General features: G+C 39.0%; 1 protein-coding gene across 2 annotated transcripts in view; it reads left to right on the top strand.

The window, feature by feature from the left end:
- Positions 1–21144, top strand: part of BTBD7 (BTB domain containing 7) — a 51800-nt gene that overhangs the window by 16659 nt on the left and 13997 nt on the right. For both annotated transcript variants that reach the window (XM_066188710.1, XM_066188709.1), the window contains exons 2-6: positions 1948–2133; positions 7111–8190; positions 17180–17388; positions 18540–18615; positions 20932–21092. In XM_066188710.1, coding sequence (XP_066044807.1) covers positions 2052–2133; positions 7111–8190; positions 17180–17388; positions 18540–18615; positions 20932–21092 — 1608 coding nt within the window. In that variant the 5' untranslated portion in view covers positions 1948–2051. The remainder of the gene's footprint in view (positions 1–1947; positions 2134–7110; positions 8191–17179; positions 17389–18539; positions 18616–20931; positions 21093–21144) is intronic.

Below are 21144 nucleotides of genomic sequence, written 5' to 3'. Positions count from 1 at the left end.
TGCAGAAAAGTGGAATAACAATGGCATTGTTCCAGGACTCAAGTCGAAATGAACCAGTTCAATTTTAGGTGAGAAAAGGAAATTTGTTAGGTTATCTACTTGGGTTGCTAGCCTTTACCTGTAAGCAAGTTAGCATTCAAACTGAAAGGTGACTTCTACCTTCACAAAGTTTGTCCTGGGTGTAACTAATTCCATCTAGAAATTTACAGCACATTTAAGCAACATTTTCCTGGTGCATACAGAAATCACTTGGAGTGTCACTGTTGTAATGAATTTATTTCCTAAGTGTTTTTTCTTAAGTCAGTGAAGTTTTTCATAAATGAAGTAGAGATCTGCACCATATGGATTCAGTAATCTTTGAATAGCTTATTTCTGCACAAGGGAGAAAATGAGTGCATGCAATGGCTAAGACTGAACTGATCCAACAGCTTGTGTTTGTTGAGAAGATTTACTGGTATTCAGTGGTGTGATGTTGCCTGTTTTGTGTGTGCTCTGGTTCTGTCTTCATCCCAAGTATGCTTCTGTTCATGTAGGAGGGTATTTTATCTTTGTTTCCTGATGTATAGCAAGCTGAATCTGCGTGGAGACAAGTTCAAGATTGTGTGCAGTTGAGATGACCTGGCTGTCTCGCTAGGGAGGGCAGGCATGGGAGCTCCCTTTTCTCATTTGCAAGCCTGTAGGTTGGCTCAAGTTGGCTTGAAAGCTGCTGTGGTGGTTTTATGGTTGTGTCTCCTGCCCTAGCAGAATCCCACAGGCTGCAGCTGTGTGAGGCCACCCTGGGATATGTGCACACCAGAGCAGCAGTTCTGCCTGATAACCACGTCTGTAAGGCCAGATTTTCAAACCCTTCCCTACTCTTCCTCCTCATATACCAAGCCATCAAATCCTGGAGCAGTTGTTCCCCTCACCTCTGTGCCTACAGCAATTTGCAGCCTTTTCCTTCCTGGCCTGTCTCTCACTTTCTGCTCCCCAGAGTCTGTACTGTGTGTTTCCTTGAAAGATGTACTTGCATGTCACTTTCTTGGCCAATTTAACATGCCAGAGACTACTAAGAAAGGAAAAAAATTCAGAAGCATATAGCAAGTCTATATGTGTTCATAATATTCAAGGGAATCAAAAAGATTCTTAGTACAGGCTTTACCTTTTTATAACTCTTTATCTTCATGTTTGTATTTTGGAAGGGGGCACAAGTGTTCAGTTGACAGTAGTGGCTCTTCATGTGGTAGAATTATTATTCTATTGAATATTTTTCAATATTAACATTTTAACACTGCTAATATTGGAACAAATTAGAATGTCTTTGTTGTACGTTAGCAATGAATCCTTGTTCAAATTACCTCAGAACTGATTTCTAAGATGTTTTCAAATGCCTTCCCAAAAAAATTTAATGAATCCTTAAATGCCTTATTTTTACTATTTGAAACGTACTTCTAGGTCTTTTCAAGTCTGAATTTGTCAAGCAGCACTGAATGAGAACTATGTAAATTTTATGAACAAAAATGCAGCTGAAATCAGTGATGATGGTATAATCTCCAATAGAACTGGCCTATTTAGCTTTCTCTGTCAATCTAATTCAGTTTGGGATTTTTTAACCAAGTGGGAATAGGTATAAATATGTATGAAAAGTCTTTCTGGTATAGTCAAAGGAGAATACCTAGTCTAGACCAAGTTTTCCTTGAAAATTTCTTAGCTAAAAGTTTGATAGCCATCCTGTTCCATGTTGCAATTTATTATGTGTTTTGTGAATGGTTTGGAAAATTACAGATTATTGTGGGGAAAAGAAGTATTTCTGATCTTGGTTTAATCATTCAAATAAGAGGCTATCTTGAAAGTGTTGGAGGTTTTATTTTATGAAAATACTGTGTGGAAGCTGAGTTGATTTTATCTAAATCACGTAACATTTAGTGACAAATAATGAAATACCTTATTGGTGTTTTTGTTCTTCAGAAATGGAGGAACAGAACGCTGGACCTGGGATTGAAGATTTATAAAGGATTATGGGATTATACATTGAAGAGCCAGCAGGCGGAATGCCTGAGTGACTGAAGAAAATGGGTGCTAATGCATCTAACTACCCTCACTCATGTTCCCCAAGGGTAGGGGGAAATTCACAGGCACAACAGACATTCATAGGTAACTCTTTTCAGTTATCTTGTCACTTACATAAATGACTTGGTGGATTGTGTATGCACTGGATTTGATTTGCTTGCAGAAATGTTATGGAGTGCTTCTATTTTCTAGGTCACCAGTTTGAATCCATTCAAGCTCAATCGTGCATGAAATTCAGTACTGTCCATCTGTTTGGCCTATGTATGCATTGAGTTGATCTGCCTTTTGCCAGTAAACAGTTGCCAGGTTATTTAAATAAAATAAGTGGAGTTTTTTATCATTAAACCATGCATGCTAGTTTTTCCAGTTCAAGAGCAGTTGCTTTCTGTTAATACTCCTCCTGTTTTCTGCTCTTCCTCAGAATTCCATCAAACTGTGTCAGAGCATGTAAAACCCTTGATCATCAGTATACACTGTAGTATTGGCATTGTGTCCAAGGGAATTACCTCCTTGCTGCTAGAAGGGCTATCTCTAGTAATAAACCTGTTAAAGTAACAAATAGACTTGAACAAAAATGCTCTTCCTTTTCCCGTTTCTGTAAAATGGGGAAATGGGAGTACTTGCTGTCCTAGCAGTATTATTTACAAGCCAGGACCTTGCTTAGCTGGAGACATGTGTTGAAGTGCCCTTAAGAAAGTATTTTCTCATTCTAGTCATAACTGGGGCAGGCATTACCTTTATGTGTTCTTCAGTCTAGTACAAAGAGACCTCAGTGTAGATCTAAGTACTGTCACACTATAAATAATAAACAGCAATGTTATGAATCTGAAAGAAGGCAGTCTCTGAGAAGATAAATATTCCTTAAAAAAAACCCAACCCTGACAGCCTGAAGAATGATCTTAGCAGTAAATAACATCAATAGTTTATAAATGCTTTTCTCCTTTATGCCTCAGCTTGCAACACTGCATAAATAGTTATTGATATTCAGTGTTACTTTTCTTTTTAATTACCATTGAAAGCAGGGTGATAGCCTTAGAAGAGGAAGAATTGATTCACTTTGTAAATTTTCTCTTTTTTCTCAGCTTTCCAGGCATTCCTAGCTCTGAGGTCTCATTTGAGGACAGACCATAAACTGTTACATTTAAGGGTGTATGTGCTGTCACAGCACCTCAAGGAAGAACTTTTAGTCCTAACATCATGGGTATCCATGCTGTGAAGTTCCCCTCAAGGGTTTATATATTTTCAGTGTTTCATAGCTAACTAGTAAAATATTTGCTCCAGTCTGCTTGTATGCTTTCTAAAATGTGGCAAAAATGCTTTTTTTCACATGCCTCGGTGTTTTTTAATCTGCCACTATATTGAGTGAAGAGAAACCCTTAGAGGCCTTGAAACAGGCAAATTTGCAGGCTGAAACACCTTTTGAGCAGATTTGAAGAGATTTCCAAAGGCTTCATTAAATTCCCAAGAAGCTTTCTACATGATATGGGGAAGGTTTAGTTGTTGCTCTTCATTATTAAACTCAAAATAGCAACCCATTATGTAATACATCACAATAAATTTACTAACCCCCATTACCTATGGGAAATTGTGGCTGAGACTCTTTTTGAGGAAGGCCTAAAAGCATGTGCTCTTCTCATCTTAGGGAAGGCTGATGAGCGTTCCGGGTAAAATTCTTGCTGAATTATCCTGATATTACGGGGTTCCATGAGTGTGCTATCTACATCACATGGGCACATCTCTTCTTCCCACTTCTTGGCATTTGGCTCTTTCTCATTTTGATTTTTGTTTACATGATTGGTTTTTGTAGCTTTCTCAGTAGAAAACAGGTGTATTCTGAAATTGATAGCTGAGGTTTTTGTCCCGTGCCAGAATAATAATGTCTTAATAATGTATCAGCTTTTATATGCTTGGCGTTTAGGTGTTGTGGGGTTTTACTCATTTGTTCGGTGGAGAGGGGGATGTCTGTTTTTATTGCAGGGTTTTTTTATGTAGAAGGCATTAGATCTATTTACTACCCTAAAGCAGAACTGGTGGATAGGGTTATAACAGCTTCATAATATGTTGCCTTATTCCTGGGAACTGGATTTAGGCCTGTGGGTTTGTTTTAGACATGCTACTTTACCATTAAAGCACCGCACCGTGTTTCATGCTAAATGTAGGATGAATGCTGAAGTCTGAGAACTGATATGGCAAAGAACAGTAGTTTTGTGGTGTGAGCTCCTATTGTTAGTTATCTTCATCCTAGTTTGCTTATAGTTTGTGAAGAGGAGATAAATCAGTAAAAACAGTGTAGTGTGCTTACTGGAAAATAATACTTTTGTTTTATCAAAAGCTTAACTAGTCATCTTCTTGCTGTTTTGTCTGCAGCATTCAGGAGGAGGAGTCCACATCTTTTCCTAGGGTGGTACATCTGTTCAAGATGTTTGCTTATTTTTATAGAGCTCTATATTTGGATATTAAAATGTGTGGGCATGCAAAGGACTAAACAGATCCCGTTTTTCATTGTCAAGTTCCCAAGCAGCTCCTCTTGGCAGTCATCTGTTCCTGTAAATACTTGTCTGTCCCAAGCTGGGTATGGTCTAGGGGCATGAAGTAGCAATTGCTTTTGAACAGCATTTAATAGATTGGTGCCTTTTAGTATAGTGCTGAGGAATATCTTTTTTTCCTACTTTTAATGCTGCTGTCTTATGAAAGAATACAGGCAGCCCTAAAACATTCTCTTCCAGATTCTTTCTTTGAGGGATATGGAGCCACCACCAGCTGTTGTGAGCCCAGAGAGGCTATGATGGTGCATCTCTTCTTACAAAAAGCAGTGGTGTGGTGGTGCTTTTGTAGCAGTGCTTGTTAGGGTTAATAGCCCTGTTTGCGGTATATCCAAAGTTAAATCTTGTACGTAGCTCAGGGTACGCAAAGGTTTGAATGGCGTTTTAGTATTTCGTGGTGATTCATGTGCAAGTAATACTTCACAGCAGCCTTCAGGGAGGAAAGAAATTGAGACTTGCGGTGTCCTAGTTTTTCTGTAGTGGAATGTTAGAGAATGTTCTGCACTCAGATTTGCCATTCGAATCCAACGTACTTCAAATAAAAATGAGCTGGCGTGTTCTCTGGAGACAGAATCTGTCATTATAGAGTGACCAAAGTGTAGTTTTACTTTTATTGTGAAACGTACCTCTTTAAATGAAGCAGAATTTCTACACTTGTCTCTATCAGCAGGAGGCTGAATCTCTACTTTTCCATTGTCATACTTAGTATAGAATGTGGAAGGAATTTTTATGGTGGATTTTGCAGCACAACCTCTTTGTTGAAGTTGTCTTGTGTTACTCATGTTATTTTCATTTAAATTGATACACTTTTCACTTCTTGAAATCTCAATATAACATAACATGTTGCCCAATCAAGCAAATTTTAAACTTGGATAAAATGTTTAGATGTTTTTCCTCAAATAAGGCAAAGTTCCGTCTCAAAGTTTTTACTAATAGAAGAATCATAAAACCACTGCATTGTGTGATTTGTGGGAGTTTTAATTAGCTTGAGATAAAAGCCACTGTGTAAGTTTACTTAGTTATTGAGGCTTAAACAATAAAACAGTTTACAAAGTGTTAGATTGCTACTGCTGCCTTAGTCTCAAGCACAGCTTTAAATTACTCCTGTGTCTTTCAAAGTTCAAGAAATGCTTGAAATCACAAGATAACTAAATGCCCTGTGTTTTGTCAGACTGGCCCGTAACATGCCTGAAACAGGTGGAGCTATGAGATTGCAGTGATAGAACAAGTTGAGAAAGACCCCAAATACTCTTGTTCTAGGATGGGCTTTGGAAGATTTTAAAAAAAGGCAGCAAGTAGTAAAGCTACACAATTGTACTAACAGGAACATGAGCTATTCCTGACAGAAAACGGACCAATACTATTTCAGATGAACCTGTGATTGTTACTGATCTGCGTAGCATTTGCAAATGTTTTCTTCTCATTTTTCTTCAGTCCAGAAGTGGGAGTTGGGTTTGTGTACTTCCTTCTCTGTTTTCCTGTCATGTCTGAGGTTCTTCACCATCTGGTTTAGAGTTCTGTAAATAAACTTAAATTAAAAAATAACCCTTAAACAGAAGCATGACTGTCACCTTAAAGCTATGTTTTTTTAACTCCTTTTTTTTCTAAAACACTACTTTGGTTTTCCATTACTTGTAGAAATGCAGATTCTAATTCCTTTTTTTTTTTTTTTCACTGAATTGCTATCAGTATTAGTTCATAATATAATTTCCCTAAAAATTATTTTCAAGAAGAAAAGTAATTATATGTATACTTTAATTGTATAATGCTGTGTTCAAAGGAAATCTTTAATAATACAGTAAAACTTCGTTCTCCGTATTCTTTTTGGTGGTGTGTATGCACAAATTAGTATTTATAGTTCTGTGGAAAGAAGCCCATTTTTTGTGTTTGACTTTGGCATTACTTGATTATCAGATAACAGGATTTTTACTTTTCTTGCTAAATTTGCTCTGAAAATAATCCCTGAGTAGTTTGGTACTGTGTTCTTTTTGTTCTTGTTACTATAACTGTCTGATGCCAGGTATGTGTCTATTGTTTTAATGACACTTAATGCTAGAACAGAATTTGAAAACACTTTGAAGGGGGGATTCCAATATTTCCCTGAGATACTAGGCTTAGAAAAAGTTTATACAATTACACTTTTAATGTTACAACTGCACTATTCTCTTCCTGCATAGATAAGAGTACCATAATGCTGTAGAGCTACATCAACTGGCACTGCTTGGTTCTTAAAATTGAATGTATTTAAAAAAAACACAACCAAAAAAAAAAAAAATTAAAAACCAAGCCAAAACACCCTGAAACCCAGCATACTATAAACTTTATAGATCCAAATAAAAGGCTTTGTTCTTAATGGCCAGAAAAGGCTTCAGTCAGGTTTTCAGTTGTCAAATTATCTAATATGAGGAGAAGGAAAAACAGTATAACATGCAGGGTTGTTGATGGAGTATTTAGGTGTTGTGGACCTTCCTTTTAAGTTTAAAGAATAAATGTGTTCAATTTTCCTTTTTGCCTTTAGGGACATCATCCTACTCTCATCAAGGTTTTGGCTGTGAATCAAAGCTGTATAGCCTTGACCATGGCCACGAGAAACCTCAAGACAAGAAAAAGAAAACCTCTGGCCTTGCCACCCTCAAAAAGAAATTCATTAAGCGTCGGAAATCGAGCCGATCTGCCGACCATGCCAAGCAGATGCGTGAGCTCCTCTCAGGCTGGGATGTCAGAGATGTTAATGCATTAGTAGAAGAATACGAAGGAACGTCAGCCTTAAAGGAACTTTATCTACAAGCTAATTTGGCAAGACCAGAAGCCAGGACGCTACAGAAAGACATGGCTGAACTTTATCAATACAAATATTGTACTGATGTAGACCTAATATTTCAAGAAACTTGTTTTCCTGTGCATCGTGCGATATTGGCGGCAAGATGTCCATTTTTTAAGACACTGCTTTCTTCCTCACCAGAGTATGGGGCAGAAATAATAATGGATATTAACACAGCTGGCATAGATATGCCTATGTTTTCTGCTTTGTTACACTACCTTTATACAGGCGAGTTTGGTATGGAGGATTCGAGATTCCAAAATGTTGATATCCTTGTGCAGCTTAGTGAAGAATTTGGAACGCCAAATTCCTTAGATGTTGACATGCGTGCACTGTTTGATTATATGTGCTACTACGATGTGGTTCTTAGCTTTTCATCCAACTCTGACTTAGTTGAAACTTTTGGTGGGAGTCAGAGCTGTCTAGATGAAGAGCTTCGAGCTCACAAAGCTATTATTTCGTCACGATCTCCCTTTTTCCGTCACTTGCTGCAGAGGAGGATACGAACTGGTGAAGAAATCACAGACCGAACTCTACGGACTCCAACTCGAATTATATTGGATGAATCTATCATACCAAAAAAATATGCTAAGGTCATTTTGAACTGTATGTATACAGATGTGGTGGACCTCTCCGTTTTGCACTCCAGTCCTTCGGTGGGCAGTTTAAGTGAAGTTCAGGCTCTTGTAGCAGGAAAACTAAACATGACTAGGGCTGAAGAAGCTATGGAGCTTTATCACATAGCACTGTTCTTGGAGTTTAACATGCTTGCACAAGGTACGTAATGCTGTCTCTCTGTAGAACATATGATCCTGTTAAAACAAGTTTTAACAATTTTGCAGTGTAGGGATGTCAGCTGTCAGGGGCTGACAGTTCCTTTAGAAATGGAATTTGTTTTCCATCTGTGAGTTGTCAATAATACATCTATTTTCTAGGGACAGAAGAAATGCCATGCAAGAGATTTAGTTGTATGGTGCATCATTGTTGAAACATGTTAATTTTATCAAGTATGTATAACTGGTCTTGATATTTCTAATGATTATCTTAGAAAGCTTATCTGCTTTCTGTAATCCATTTTTTGTGTGTAAACTACTAGAGAGATCCTTGTTGAGAGGAGGGGATAGTTAAACTTGTTAGGAAATGTCTGTATATGCTAACAAGGCTGTAAACTTGAATGAGTATTTCTGTAGTTTATGTCAAAGACACCAACCCTGCAATCTTGCTGTTGGAAGGAAAACTTAAACAGCTTAATTGTGCTAGTCTGAGGTCTTTAAATGTCTGTCCCTCTATGAACAGAACTGACGACCGGGTCAGTCAGTATTTTCAGACATAAAGTTTAGAAAGTTTTACTACTTCCATTATTCTTGAAGATCATTCAAATCTTGATTGCATACAACCTCCTGACCTGAATTTCTGCAATCTCTGGTGAGGTGTCTGAGCACCACTGAACTAATGGTACTTCTTGTCGTGACAGGAGCTTTGCCCACAGTTTTGTGTGTTGGTGTTTGAGCTGTTTAATGGCCATAGGATGTATAGTGAAAGATGGGAATTGCTTCAGGCCTTGCTGATAGGGAATAAGAATTTTACTTTTGAGCTGAGAAAGGGAAAATTGAACTCACTGGTATATCAGCAACATAATTTGTTTAAACTAGTTTAATTTCTTTAACAAAAGTAACTTTTGACAATAGATCTGTACATTCATAACTTCTAACTGTCAAATTAAATTTTATTTGAAACCATATATTGTAAGCTATAAGTTAGTTCTAAGTAAAATAGGAAACTTGATAAAGAGTAGACAGGAAAGGGCAGATTAAGCACTGCAGGAAGAGGTCATATTTTTAATGGTTTCTTCTAATAGTTACATGAAACTGAGAGTGATAAGGATATGAGAAACTAACAGAACTATTCTAGCTCATGTGGCGTTTCCCATTAGGAAACTAATTTTGAGATTGCGCTGAAAGCTGAAATAATTGTACTGCAATAAAACTCGCACAGATCAAAGGGGATGTGTTTTCTGAGGCAACATGCTGCAGGATGCAATTGGGCTGGTCTTAGGCTCAGAATTATCCATCCAATCATAGAGCAGCCCAGGTTAGAAGGGGCTTCAAAAGATTGTAGGATCCAACCTATCCAAGTGAGAGAGGGAGCCTAGGTGAGACTGTCCAGCATTCTGTCCAATCACTTCTTGAAAACTACTGGTGATGGGGAGTATACTGTGTCCCTGGGGAGAGCGTCCTGGTGAAATGATTGTTCTCATTGCAAAAACATCTTGTTTTGTGATATTTTCCAGTGCAACTTACACCTCTTGCCCCTTGTTCTCTTCATGTCCCTGCTTGTGACAAGAGAACTTCTGTCCTCTTTGTAGCTGCCCTACAGTAGCTCAAGGTCTGGGAATACTGTGGCAAGGTCCCCTGAGCCTTCTGTTCTTGAGGGAGAAGAGACCTAACTTCCTTCAGTCTTTCCTCATAGTCTAAGTTCTCCATCAACATCTTGGAACTCTTTCAGACCCTCTCTTGTCTATCTGCATCTTTCCTTTTTTTTGTTGTTTCCTTCTCAGTACACCTAGAAACTTAATGTTTCAGAAGGGGCAAGAAGTTTTACTGTAGTTGAACTATGGAATTAAGTTAATTTCTTTATGATATGCACAAGCTAACAGTACTTGAGAACAACTCTGTAGATCAGCTGAAAGCCAGAAAGGAAAATGCAATGAAATTCAAGAGGTGATGGAGTGTCTCAGTTTTGGTGTGTGCACATATATACAAGTGCTAAAAGGATTTAACGTGCTCAGGGAATACTAATGAGAGAATTAGATGGTGAATGAAACCCTCAGTGAGACACTGAATAAGTGTGCACTGTTTCATAAATGAACAGGCTACAATTCTTTTCGTCAGACTGGAAACCTAAACTGGAACAACTGTGATCTGGAGATCTGGTGACAAAGTGTCAGTTATAGCAAAGCAGAAAAGCAGTGACAGAGAACTTTCAAGAGAAACTTAGGTATAACTTATAGATAAGAAAATGGCTTTTATTTTTTATGTTAGTAAATACTGAAAAATGAGCTGGTATTTTATTTGATGTTGAGTTTGTCTCTGCTCGCTTTAAGTTGAGCTCGCTTGGATCAGCATGTCCTAAACTGGCACTCTTTTCAGTAATGCACTACAGCACGGTGCTGCTCTGGAATGTATATTCCATGAGTCAGTGGTAACAAGATCTCTACTTTTTCCTGGAAATGTTCCCCCAGTACTACATCTAGGAGAGTAAAAAGAAAGGCAGCAGCAGGAGCTGCACTGGGCTTGCATCTCAGCAGCACGCTTAAGTGACTGGACCCAGCGGGTGCAGCAGTGCAGGCTCGGTCTTGGTGGCCCTCTGGATGAACTGAGCTGCAGTGTTTTGGGGGTGGTCGTAGGAAAGAGGTAGAGGGATGCAGTGGCATTCAGAGGTTTTCTTCTTTCCATTAGAGGTCTTCTTTCCACTACTTTTCTGACCACAAAAGTAGTGAGATTGCGGGGTTACGCTGTTGTTATACGTAAGGGAGAAATGCAGTGAAATCAGCAAGTGTTGAAATCTGTTAAATTATCAAATACCAGAAAATGTAGGTTTGGCACTCCTTCAGATATTGAAATTCTAGATGTTAACTTCACCTAATTAGGATTTTACAAATTGGTGCTGCATTCCCTAGCTACAGGAGAAAGTAGTAAGCACTCTGTAAATCTGTGTATGCCAGTGGAGTCAGAATCTAATAGTTTCATACTTAATTTGCAGAGTTCATGTTTAGGTCATTGGTACTGTGCAGACACGGAAGAACTGTTGGGATATAATCTTATAATCAAAATTAAAAGGGAGTTTATTTGGCCAGGGAAAACTATATGCCTCCACGTGACTGAGATCACTTAAAGATGTGCTTTAGTCATGACCGCTGTTCTTGTTTCTGACTTAATTGTAGCATCTTGTCCTCACTTATTATGATACTTAACATGAGGTAGATGGGAGATCTTAATTTCAGTAATGTCCATCCTATTCCCTCATTTCACAGCTAAGAGACTCCTATGCTGGAAGCTGCCACTCAAACATCTGCCTTCTAGATGTGGTAAAGACCACATTGTGTAGGTGTTGGAGGCCACTGAGCAGGCAGTTCTCCTGAAGTCTCTGAGCTTGGACTTCTGGCAGTGTTTTTCCATTCTGTGGTGCAGCGGGTGTCCAGTTCTGCCCAAGTACTGACTGATCCCATCAGCTGGCTAGCTGATGTCTTAAGTTTCTTCTCTAGATTTCCACACCCTCGGCTAAAGTTTTTTGTTTCAGTTCACTCCTGCTGGCCAATTGCAAACTTGGGAAAGCTTGTCTCCTTGGTTTCGTGGAAAATATTTTGGGCTTATTATGTTAAGACTGGATACTCTTTCCAGTTCATTTTTCTCACTTGCAGTTGGTTTTGCCTGAGTGTTTGTAACTGAGTGTCAAGTGAAGTTGATGTATTTTAAAGCTTCTGATCAGCTGGTTTTATTTTCAACAGATTTTAGTTTGATTTGTCTTCAGGGACCTTTCTAAGTATCCAGATGTTGTAATTTTTCTTCAGTTTTAGCAGATGCTTCAGCTTTGACTATTTCCATGGAAATTTTCCCATCCACAGTGATACTCCTTTTTCTGACTATTGTGATTTAATAGGTAGTTTCCCTATGGTGAAGACAGTGATAGTATGAGTAAGTGCAATGGATCTTTACCATCCAGGTAAAGCAGGACTGCCTTTATCTGGAATTTCTTCTGCCTTCATCTTAGTTTGTTTTAGCTGAGGATTGTCACTTATCTTTCAAGAGAAACTGAAATGGATCTTTGAATGAACTAATTTGAGTCAATGAACTAATCAGCAAGCATATCTGGTCAGTAGAGTTGATCATACCGAAACCCATGTGTACCTAATAGGACTGACACTGCTCTTAGGGGTGCTCTGGTAGTTGTTACTGTCAAAAGTGAAGCTCTTCAGGGCTTTCACAGAGGCTATGAGGATTATGTGCTCCGTCCTCTCCAGGAGGATGGAGCACATCCCTTAATAGAAAATTTCTGTGCTCTGCCTGCCTGGTTCTGCCCTCTGCTGCAGTTTTTCTGTCTTCATGCTACCTTACTGCTCTGTGTCAACTGTACTGGTGCAATTATTTTTACACATTGACTCACCAAGATTTGGTTTAATATCACTTATCCCTTGCTCGTCTGTAGCACAGTTACTAAAACCAGTTCCCTGGTCCTGTTCATCACACATTGTTAAAATACTCTCCACTTCCAGTCCTACTGTACTGCCCTGCTGTTGCAGGGAAGTTTGACTTCAGGCATATTAGTTTTATTAGCTAGCTATATTACATATGTCAATCTGCTACTGCATCTTGGCCCTGTTGCCCACTGTCACGAATAGTCCCACTGAGGTGATGATACAGAATATTTTACTGTGATAGGCTTTTGGATACTGGGACCTTATGAAATAGTTTTGCCTGAGAACCTTTTCTGTCACCTGATTCAAAGAAGTTTTCTAAAGTAAGACTGACAAAAAATAACTCAATTTCTGACTTTTTGCTTTCCTTTGCTTTTATTTTAGACGTTGAGTTTACTCTTGACAAGAACTTAGAAACTTTATTGTAAAGCCATATTCAGTAGCACAGCTTTGATCTCGAAGCAGATATTGCCTGACATCAACAGTACTCTTGATCTTAGGAGGGCTGAAATACTGAAATGCCAGGGATCCTATGGTAGCAGTATTAAATACACATTAAAAAAAATCATAAACTATGATTCCTGTGATTGCCAGCATGGTCTCTCCTAATGTGACAAAAAGCGTTGAACTGGAATCTAGAATCTATTCAGTGATCAGATGAATTCTTACTGCGGTTTTTTTCATTGGCTCTGCTGGTGTGCACAAGTTTAGGAGGAAAGTCTTCACCACAGAATGAATTAAATCAAGCTAACAGTTTTGTAGTAAAAGCTTTGCTTAATGCCACTTTTGCTAATTGTTGAAGGCAGTTAACTTGTCTTCAGTAGATCTATCAACTGTCCTGATCCCAAGCCACTAGCTAGAATGCTAAACATGGGCTCAAGCTGTTTCTCTCTGGAAGGACTGTGGGACTGCATTTGAGAAAGAACTGTGGAAGCAGACAGGACTTGATGGTAAGCAGGGTCCATTGGCATCCAGCAAAAGAAGTGCATGGAATAGCATAATTTGTGCAAAATGTGGTAGTTGTCTTTCCTTTTTGTAGATTCCGGGTTGACTTTCCGAAGGATAGTTATGGTCACAGAAGATTGTGGGACACTGCAGATGGATCTCAGGAAGGCTGTTGCTGCCTGAGTATTAAAAAGTAGTATTCACAAGAAAAAACACTCTATTCCACTGTGAAGAGCAATATTGTGGCTATTAGATGACTACTTTTTTTGCCAAATGGCTGATTGTTAAAGCAGAAAAAGCTTCTGCCAAAGAAGAAAGGAAGTTGGATTCCTTCCATAGCTAGAATTGGGTTGCCCCAATTTATTTAGAAGCTCAAAAAACCCTTTAATTATTACCTTATGCTTACTTCAGAAGAAATACTTTTAATAATCCCACACTTCTGACCCATTGCTAAAATTACTTAGGAAAAAGAAAAAAAAAACTGTTTTATTTGCTAGTCATCTTTAATGAGCTTTTCACCTGATGTCATATTATTGTTAGTTGTGCAATAATTGAACTTGACAGAAGAACTGAGACTGAGCTAATGAACTGTTTCTATAAATCGGTGTTGCTCAGATCTTTGGATCTGCATTTCTGGTGTCTTTTCAGGGGACAGGCATCTTTACTTCAAAAATAAATATCAGATGAAATACTAGGAATGGCATTAATTTTGAGATAAGTCTCTGCTCTTGTAGTTTGAGTTTCCTGATGACTGTTTTCAGTGTATGGGTTTACTTTACTGCCTTTGAAATGGAACAGTCCTTACGTGTGATGTTTAGTGTTCAGGGGAATGCAGTTTCCTCAGTTTCTGCTGAAGTCAGCTTGCATGCAAGCAGAATAATTGCATTCAAAAAACTGTGTTAGGATTTAGTGGGGAGGGCTGAGTGCAGATGACCCTAAATAATGGTTTCAAACGATTTTGTTTCTTGTTCATGGGAGTCAAACTCCTCTCTTAAGCAAATTGCAACTAATCACTGCTTTCATTCACATGCCAGTATTACTGCTAGCTAACTTAACGTTTTCCTTTCTTGAGCCCCAAAAGGAAAGCTGAGAGAGATTCGCATGACAAAGTTAAATGCCATGTCAGCCCTTTGGTGTTTGGGTAAAAATGGATCCTGAAGTGGGAAGCTTCAGACTTCATTTACTTGTGTTTCTGACATATGCTGAAGTATTTTGAGCTCTTTTTTTGATGAAAAGTTGGGGTTTGGATGGTTTAGTTGTTTCTTGATTGTTTGTTTAAGGCTCTTTCTCAGATTCTTGACCAGAACTTTTTAAGACTTAAGACTTCATCCTTTAGGAATCTGGGGAATTCCCCCATCTAGAGGGGGCAGTTTCATACAGAGTGTACTTCAGAACAGTTCTCATGCTCTGCTCTTACCTGTACCGGTGATGACTGGAGTGGTGTTCCAACCCATCTTTGTTGCCTGTGCCCTGGGCACTTAAGGCCAGTGCTTGCCCTGCATGTTAGAGGTCAGTATCTATAAAGAGGCATCAATTGTTACTAGCAGTAGTAATGGTAATGTGTAACCTCATGGAGTTAGGTGGCTCTGAGAAGTGCCATACTATTTCAGTAATGGTGAAGGACAAAGCAGTTGCGTTGAAACATAACTCGCCACTCACCCCTTTGCCAGAAGCAAATGGAGAGTCTGTCTGGGGATGCAAAGTGTAATGCTGCATGTGGTGCATCAGTCAGAAATGTGTGTGCTTTGGGTAGCCTTTCTGTCAATGGCTGCATTCAGTCTTCCTTTTCTCAGGTGAATCAGACATGTGAAAAAGAAAATCATCCAGCTGCTTGTTAAGAAAGTTTTGTTTAAATATGAACTGGTGTAAAATGCATTCCTGTTGGGGGACAGAGATTACCCTTATTAATTGCTTTAGAAATTTAATAAAGATTGTGTCCAAAACTGTGTATACATTCAGGCATATTCCTGAAAAGCTTAGAAAATTTTATTGGTAGAATATTGTTCTTACAATTACCACATTGTGGTTGTTATAGTATTGGGTACAAATGCATGTTTCTAATAAGACAGGTAATTTTATAACCGGTCTCATATTTAAACTGTTGTTTTCTACCACCTTCCTAACTCTCCTGTTTAAATTCTCATTTTAGTGGCTTTACTTCTAAGTAGTAGCTCCTTTGACAGATTCCATCCTACTTGAAGAAGCTTGTTCTCTTGTTACTACCTACTCCTTAAAAACATGTCTTTCACATTACTAGTTACAATGGAAATGGAATGAACACTGTATATTCTGAATGCTGTCCTATGTAGAAAAGTAAGATTTTTCTTTTATTTCTGGTAATTGTTGCTAGTGCATTTTATCTGTATGTCACCAGTGGAAAAATAGGTGGCATCAGGAGACCTGTCTTTGTCTTGACTAGGGTTGAGATTACTATTAAAAACTTTTTTACTCGGCTTAGTTCAAGAGCTCAGTAATGTAATACATATCCCTAAACAACAGCATTTAATTTTTAGGTATCTTTGAAACTGAGAGAAAAATGATGATGTATAAGAAGTAAAATTGCAGGGTAGACATGTAGTTCTGAGCTGTCTGGGGACCTCTTATAGGCATAAGCACAGCTGTAATTTTGTGGCTGCAGTGGGTTGAGACTGGAATGTATAATTCTGAGAATTTTTTTCTTTAAATTGCTATCTGTGCTAAACCAGAAGTACAAATGAAATCAACAAAGTGCTGGTGGAGATTTGAAGTTATCAACGTTGTAGTACCATCTCTCTTAGCTCTGTAGTCCCAAGTACCTGTGTTGTCAGCCCTCCCGCAGTGCGTCTTCCCTCATTTCTTTCAAATCAGCTCCATTTCCCTTCAGCAATTTTAACTGTACTCTCTCTCCTTCAGAAGATGTGTATCCTGTGAAAGTGTAGATCCTAATAACGCAGTGGGTAGGCAGAAACTGTAACAGACTCTCCATAAATCTCCCTTCTGCTTCCCTGTCATAGAATGTGCTCCCTGTTCTGCCACCCTCTGTGCCTTGCTGGGTACTGATGCCATTGTGGTGGCCTGGAGCAGCCATCCACCGCTTCCTGCCTTCTCTGTGAGTCGGAAAATGATGCTTTGCTGCCCTCATCCTGTACCGAGTGGCTGAGTACCAACACTGTTACAGCTTGTGGTTCTTCTCCTCTGCTTGGTCTGTCTCAGGAGGGCCCATGAGCCAAGTGATGCAGGCAGAAATCCCACCTTTGTTACAGTTCATGGGTTTCTGCGAATCTGCTATGAACAGTTGTGACTCAAATTCTGAATGTTAAAATGTGCTAAACACTCAGATAACCAGAGGGGGTTCTGACTGGGTTGAACTAGCTTTCCAGTTGTTTATCCAGGCATGCTAGCAACCATGATGCTTCATGTGCCTTTAAAAAGTAAATAACTGTATAGTTGGAATCATAAACTGCTGTTAAAATTATTATACTCTTAGACAAAATATAAACTTGTTTTCAACTTTGATCTGTAGGGCACCTGGCTTTATTCTCACTGGGTGTATATAACCCTTTCTATTACAGATTTAGCCACATGTATTATTCCTTTAGGGTCAAAGTGCCTCTAACAACGTTGTTGATTGTTGACCTTGTTTCTTAGGCTGTGAAGATATTATTGCTGAGAGCATCTCACTGGACACCTTAATTGCCATTCTGAAGTGGAGCTCTCAGCCCTACGGCTCCAAGTGGGTGCATCGCCAGGCACTGCATTTCCTCTGTGAGGAGTTTACCCAGGTCATGACTTCAGAGGTCTTCTACGAACTCAGCAAGGACCACCTGCTCACAGCCATTCAGTCTGACTATTTACAGGTAACCTGCAATGCACAATACAGCTGGTCCTGCTAGAAGCAGGATGTATTATACCATTACTAGGAAATGCTTGGGAGTAGTTGATTTTAAATTGTAGGCTGAAGAGGGCTGGTACACACTAAGCACTCCTATAATATGTAAAAAAAATGAAATGGAAGTAGCGATTAAGAAAATTGTTTTGTTCTTGGCTTGTAACACAACCCAAATGTGGTCTATGCTGTTGCTTAGAAGTCTAATAATAGTTTATAAATGGATGCAAATTATTTTAAGCAAAGCATTTCTGAACCTAACGTTTGCCTTGCCTGTTTAGGAGATTTATAAAATTACATGGTGGGAGTAGTTTTGCTGTACAAAACACATGCTAATTTGGGGCAGTGGGAGCTAATAAAGAAGAAATGGTTCAGAAAACTCAATTTATTTTCATGGAGAGAGAAAAATACCTTCTTTGACAAGTATTGCAGATTTTTTTTGTGTATGTGTGACTTGCCTTCAGTGATTGTGTGGTTTTAGGGAGAGAGAACCATACTGGCCAGCAAAAAGATTCTGGATTTTTGCTGCCGTTGCTCTTCAGGGGAGATATCTTTATAATGATGACCACCCTTTAATAGCTTAAAGATTACTATGTGTTTTTTTTAACTGCATTCATTTCAATCTTTTTTGTAAAGGATGATGTGCTAGAGATTATTTAAACTGTTTTTTTAAAGTTTTTTTTTTTACTTGAAACGTTTCAAAAATTACAGTTAACAGTACTGTTGATCTTCCATGAGAGCTTATATTGCTGAATTTGTAATGTTAAACAAAAGCTTGAAACACCCAGAGGTAGATCTGTGCCTTTTAATTAAATTTAGTAATTCAAACTTTATACCTGTAAGTTTCCGTACTAAATAAAATTTTTCCTTCTGTACAAATCTTGTTCCTCTTCCTAGGGATTCAGTAAGTAATATGAATCTAGAAATTATGGTGGTGATATACCTTAGCAGAGCTTAAAATATTAGGAGAAAGTGTTAAGCAGATCATAAAATGCAAATACTTCATGCTTAGGTACAACTGTGTTTCTTTTGAGCTGTAAAAGACCTGTGATTTTTTTTTTCTTATATTTGTGTGCATGTGACATTAAGCATATGCAGATTACTGACTTCCTCTTTCTACAGGCAAGTGAACAAGATATTCTTAAATATCTGATTAAATGGGGAGAACACCAGTTGATGAAGAGGATAGCAGATCGAGGTGAGGATCCTTTAAACCATGCAGTACTAAACCAAATAAACCAAAATTTATGGTGGTTCTATTTTGTGAGTGGTCTGTAACTTAGGGAAATTCAATCTACTTTGTCCATAGTGTAGTCAAAACAAAGCAAATGCTCTTACTTTCTTTAAAGATTTTGTTATCTAAAATGAGAACACAGCATTCTGAGGGAAGTGGGATTGTTTAGCCTGAAGAAGAAAAGGCTTAGAGGGGATCTTAGAGTCTATGAATATCTAATGGCAGGAAGCAAAGAAAACAGAGCAGCAGCACTTTTCTCTTTGCACCCAGGATAAGATGAGAGGCAATCAGGCATTAACTGAAATACAAGAAGTTGTGAAGATGGTCAGATACTGGCACAGGATGCCCCGATTAGTTGTGGTGTCTCCATCCTTGGAGGTATTCACATCCCAATTGGATGCAATGAAGGGCAATATGTTGTACCTTACCTGGGGAAGTGTGGGAAGAGGGCATTGATTGTGACTGAACCAAACTTTTAGAGGTCCTTTCAACCTCTGTGTCTGTCTGATTTTGAAGTCTGGTTGGTTTCCTGTTGTCTCAGAATTATTTTTCTTGTAACTAATTCATCAAATAAAACCCCCCCGCAGTATCTTGTTATGCAGGCTTCTCACAGTAGTCTTACTCTTAGTTTACTGTGTCAGCCTTTCACTTCAGTTTGAGTGTGTCTCTCTGACAGGAATCTGTTGCAGTGAGAAACAAGCCAACAAATGTTTTCTGGTGGCACCAGTGTTTTCCTCAAAGTAGATGTAAATGTATTTTTATGAGCCTAGATGCACGTTATTGCTACAGTGGTAACTTCAAGGCCAATCTTACATGTGTTGGATATGGGAAGTAGGTTAAACATGGGTGTCTCAAATAACAAATGCAAGGATCTTGTAGTTCCATCTGCACTACAAAGTGTCAATAATATTGTGCCAGAAGAGGAACAGAAAGGGAAGAACCTGCCTGGGTAAAAACAGCGCAGTACTGGTATAACTACTGTCTTGGGAAGGCTGGCCATGCTTTTGAAATCCACTGTTACTGCTTGCAATACAAATGCTTTGTCATGGACGTGTTTTATGAAATGCAAGAAAAAGTTAGTTAAAGGATGTGGTTCTAGTGTCCTGAATAAGTATTAATCTGTTTCCAAAACAGGATTTTCCAAATGTTTGTCCTGGGGTACACTGGAACATCATGGAGCCAGTTAAGCAGTAACAGACCTGGGCTGGGGCAGAAGCTGCTCCTTTGGGATCACTGCACAGCTTCTTGCTCTGGCATTCATTAAGTAAACAGCTCACATATCTTATCTGGGATCATCAGATAACACTTTAAGCAAAAGCAGAAATAGCGATGCTGATTTCTGTCAGATTAGGGCCAGATTTAGTCTAGTAATTTCATCTGAATTCCTCACTGGCACTCCTTATATTGCAGCTCTGAATGTGTGATGGTGTCACTAAAATAAAATGCCACAAAGCATTAGGGAACGTAACGAGCTGTGGCCAAAACTTGAGCTGCGTGTACTGAGGGGGGGTGGGTGTGTTTGGCAGGTTTCCTCAAAGAGGGAAGCTAGTCTGTCAAATTCAGGTTGGGCACAGTACCTAAAATACACTTGTGTGCTTCATGGTCACCTTGCTGTCTCCAGGAAGATGCCACTTCTGTTACAAATAGGTGTCCTGTGACCATGGGAGCAATTTGAGTGGCCTTGACACCATGTTACTGAGGTGGGTTACACAAGGAAGCTAGGATAATGTGTCCTGAGGACTCTTCAGACCTTAATTTGTAGAAAGTGTCTTTGAAAACTGCTGGGGAAAGGCAGAGGAGCTACAGGATAGAGTTCTTGGGGGAACTGCTAGCAGGGAGGTACAACTGTTTCATAGCATAGCTCTTAATGGAACTTTCCTAATGTTTATTGCAAATGCTATGTTTGTGTTTTCTGCTTGGCTTACTCTTTGAAGCTGGCAGCTGTACCAATGACCCCTGCTGGTATAAACTGAAACTATCTCTATGGATGCTTCATATAAGATTTTAAGGCGTGAGGTAGAATCACAGGATCATTTAGGTTGGAAAAGACCTCCAGGATCATGGAGTCCAAGTTTTGACCAATCCACCACCCTGTCAACTAGACCATAGCACCAAGTGCCATGTTCGATTGTTAGCATTGTGGAACGCTGCTGGGGAGCGGTACGGATATAAAATGAGAATTTGCCTTCCTTTTCTGTAACTTCCTGTAAGCCCTGTGTCTCGTGCTATCCTCTTTAAACTTTCTGATGAAAACTTAGGATGTCTTGTTCCTTCCCACAGAGCCAAATTTACTCAGTGGTACTGCTCACAGTGTGAATAAAAGAGGTGTGAAGAGGAGAGATCTTGACATTGAAGAGCTGAGAGAGATCCTGTCTCCACTTTTACCTTTTGTCCGCATTGAGCACATCTTACCCATGAACAGTGAAGTACTGAGTGATGCAGTAAGTCAGTAGTCTCATACAAATACCATCTCTGGGTTCTTTGTACTTCACA

Source organism: Chamaea fasciata, unplaced genomic scaffold (genome assembly GCF_029207755.1).
Source record: "Chamaea fasciata isolate MVZ Bird 193981 ecotype frontalis unplaced genomic scaffold, bChaFas1.0.hap1 SCAF_7, whole genome shotgun sequence".
In the NCBI taxonomy this organism is placed as follows: domain Eukaryota; kingdom Metazoa; phylum Chordata; class Aves; order Passeriformes; family Sylviidae; genus Chamaea; species Chamaea fasciata.
This window is presented reverse-complemented; position numbering and strand designations above follow the sequence as displayed.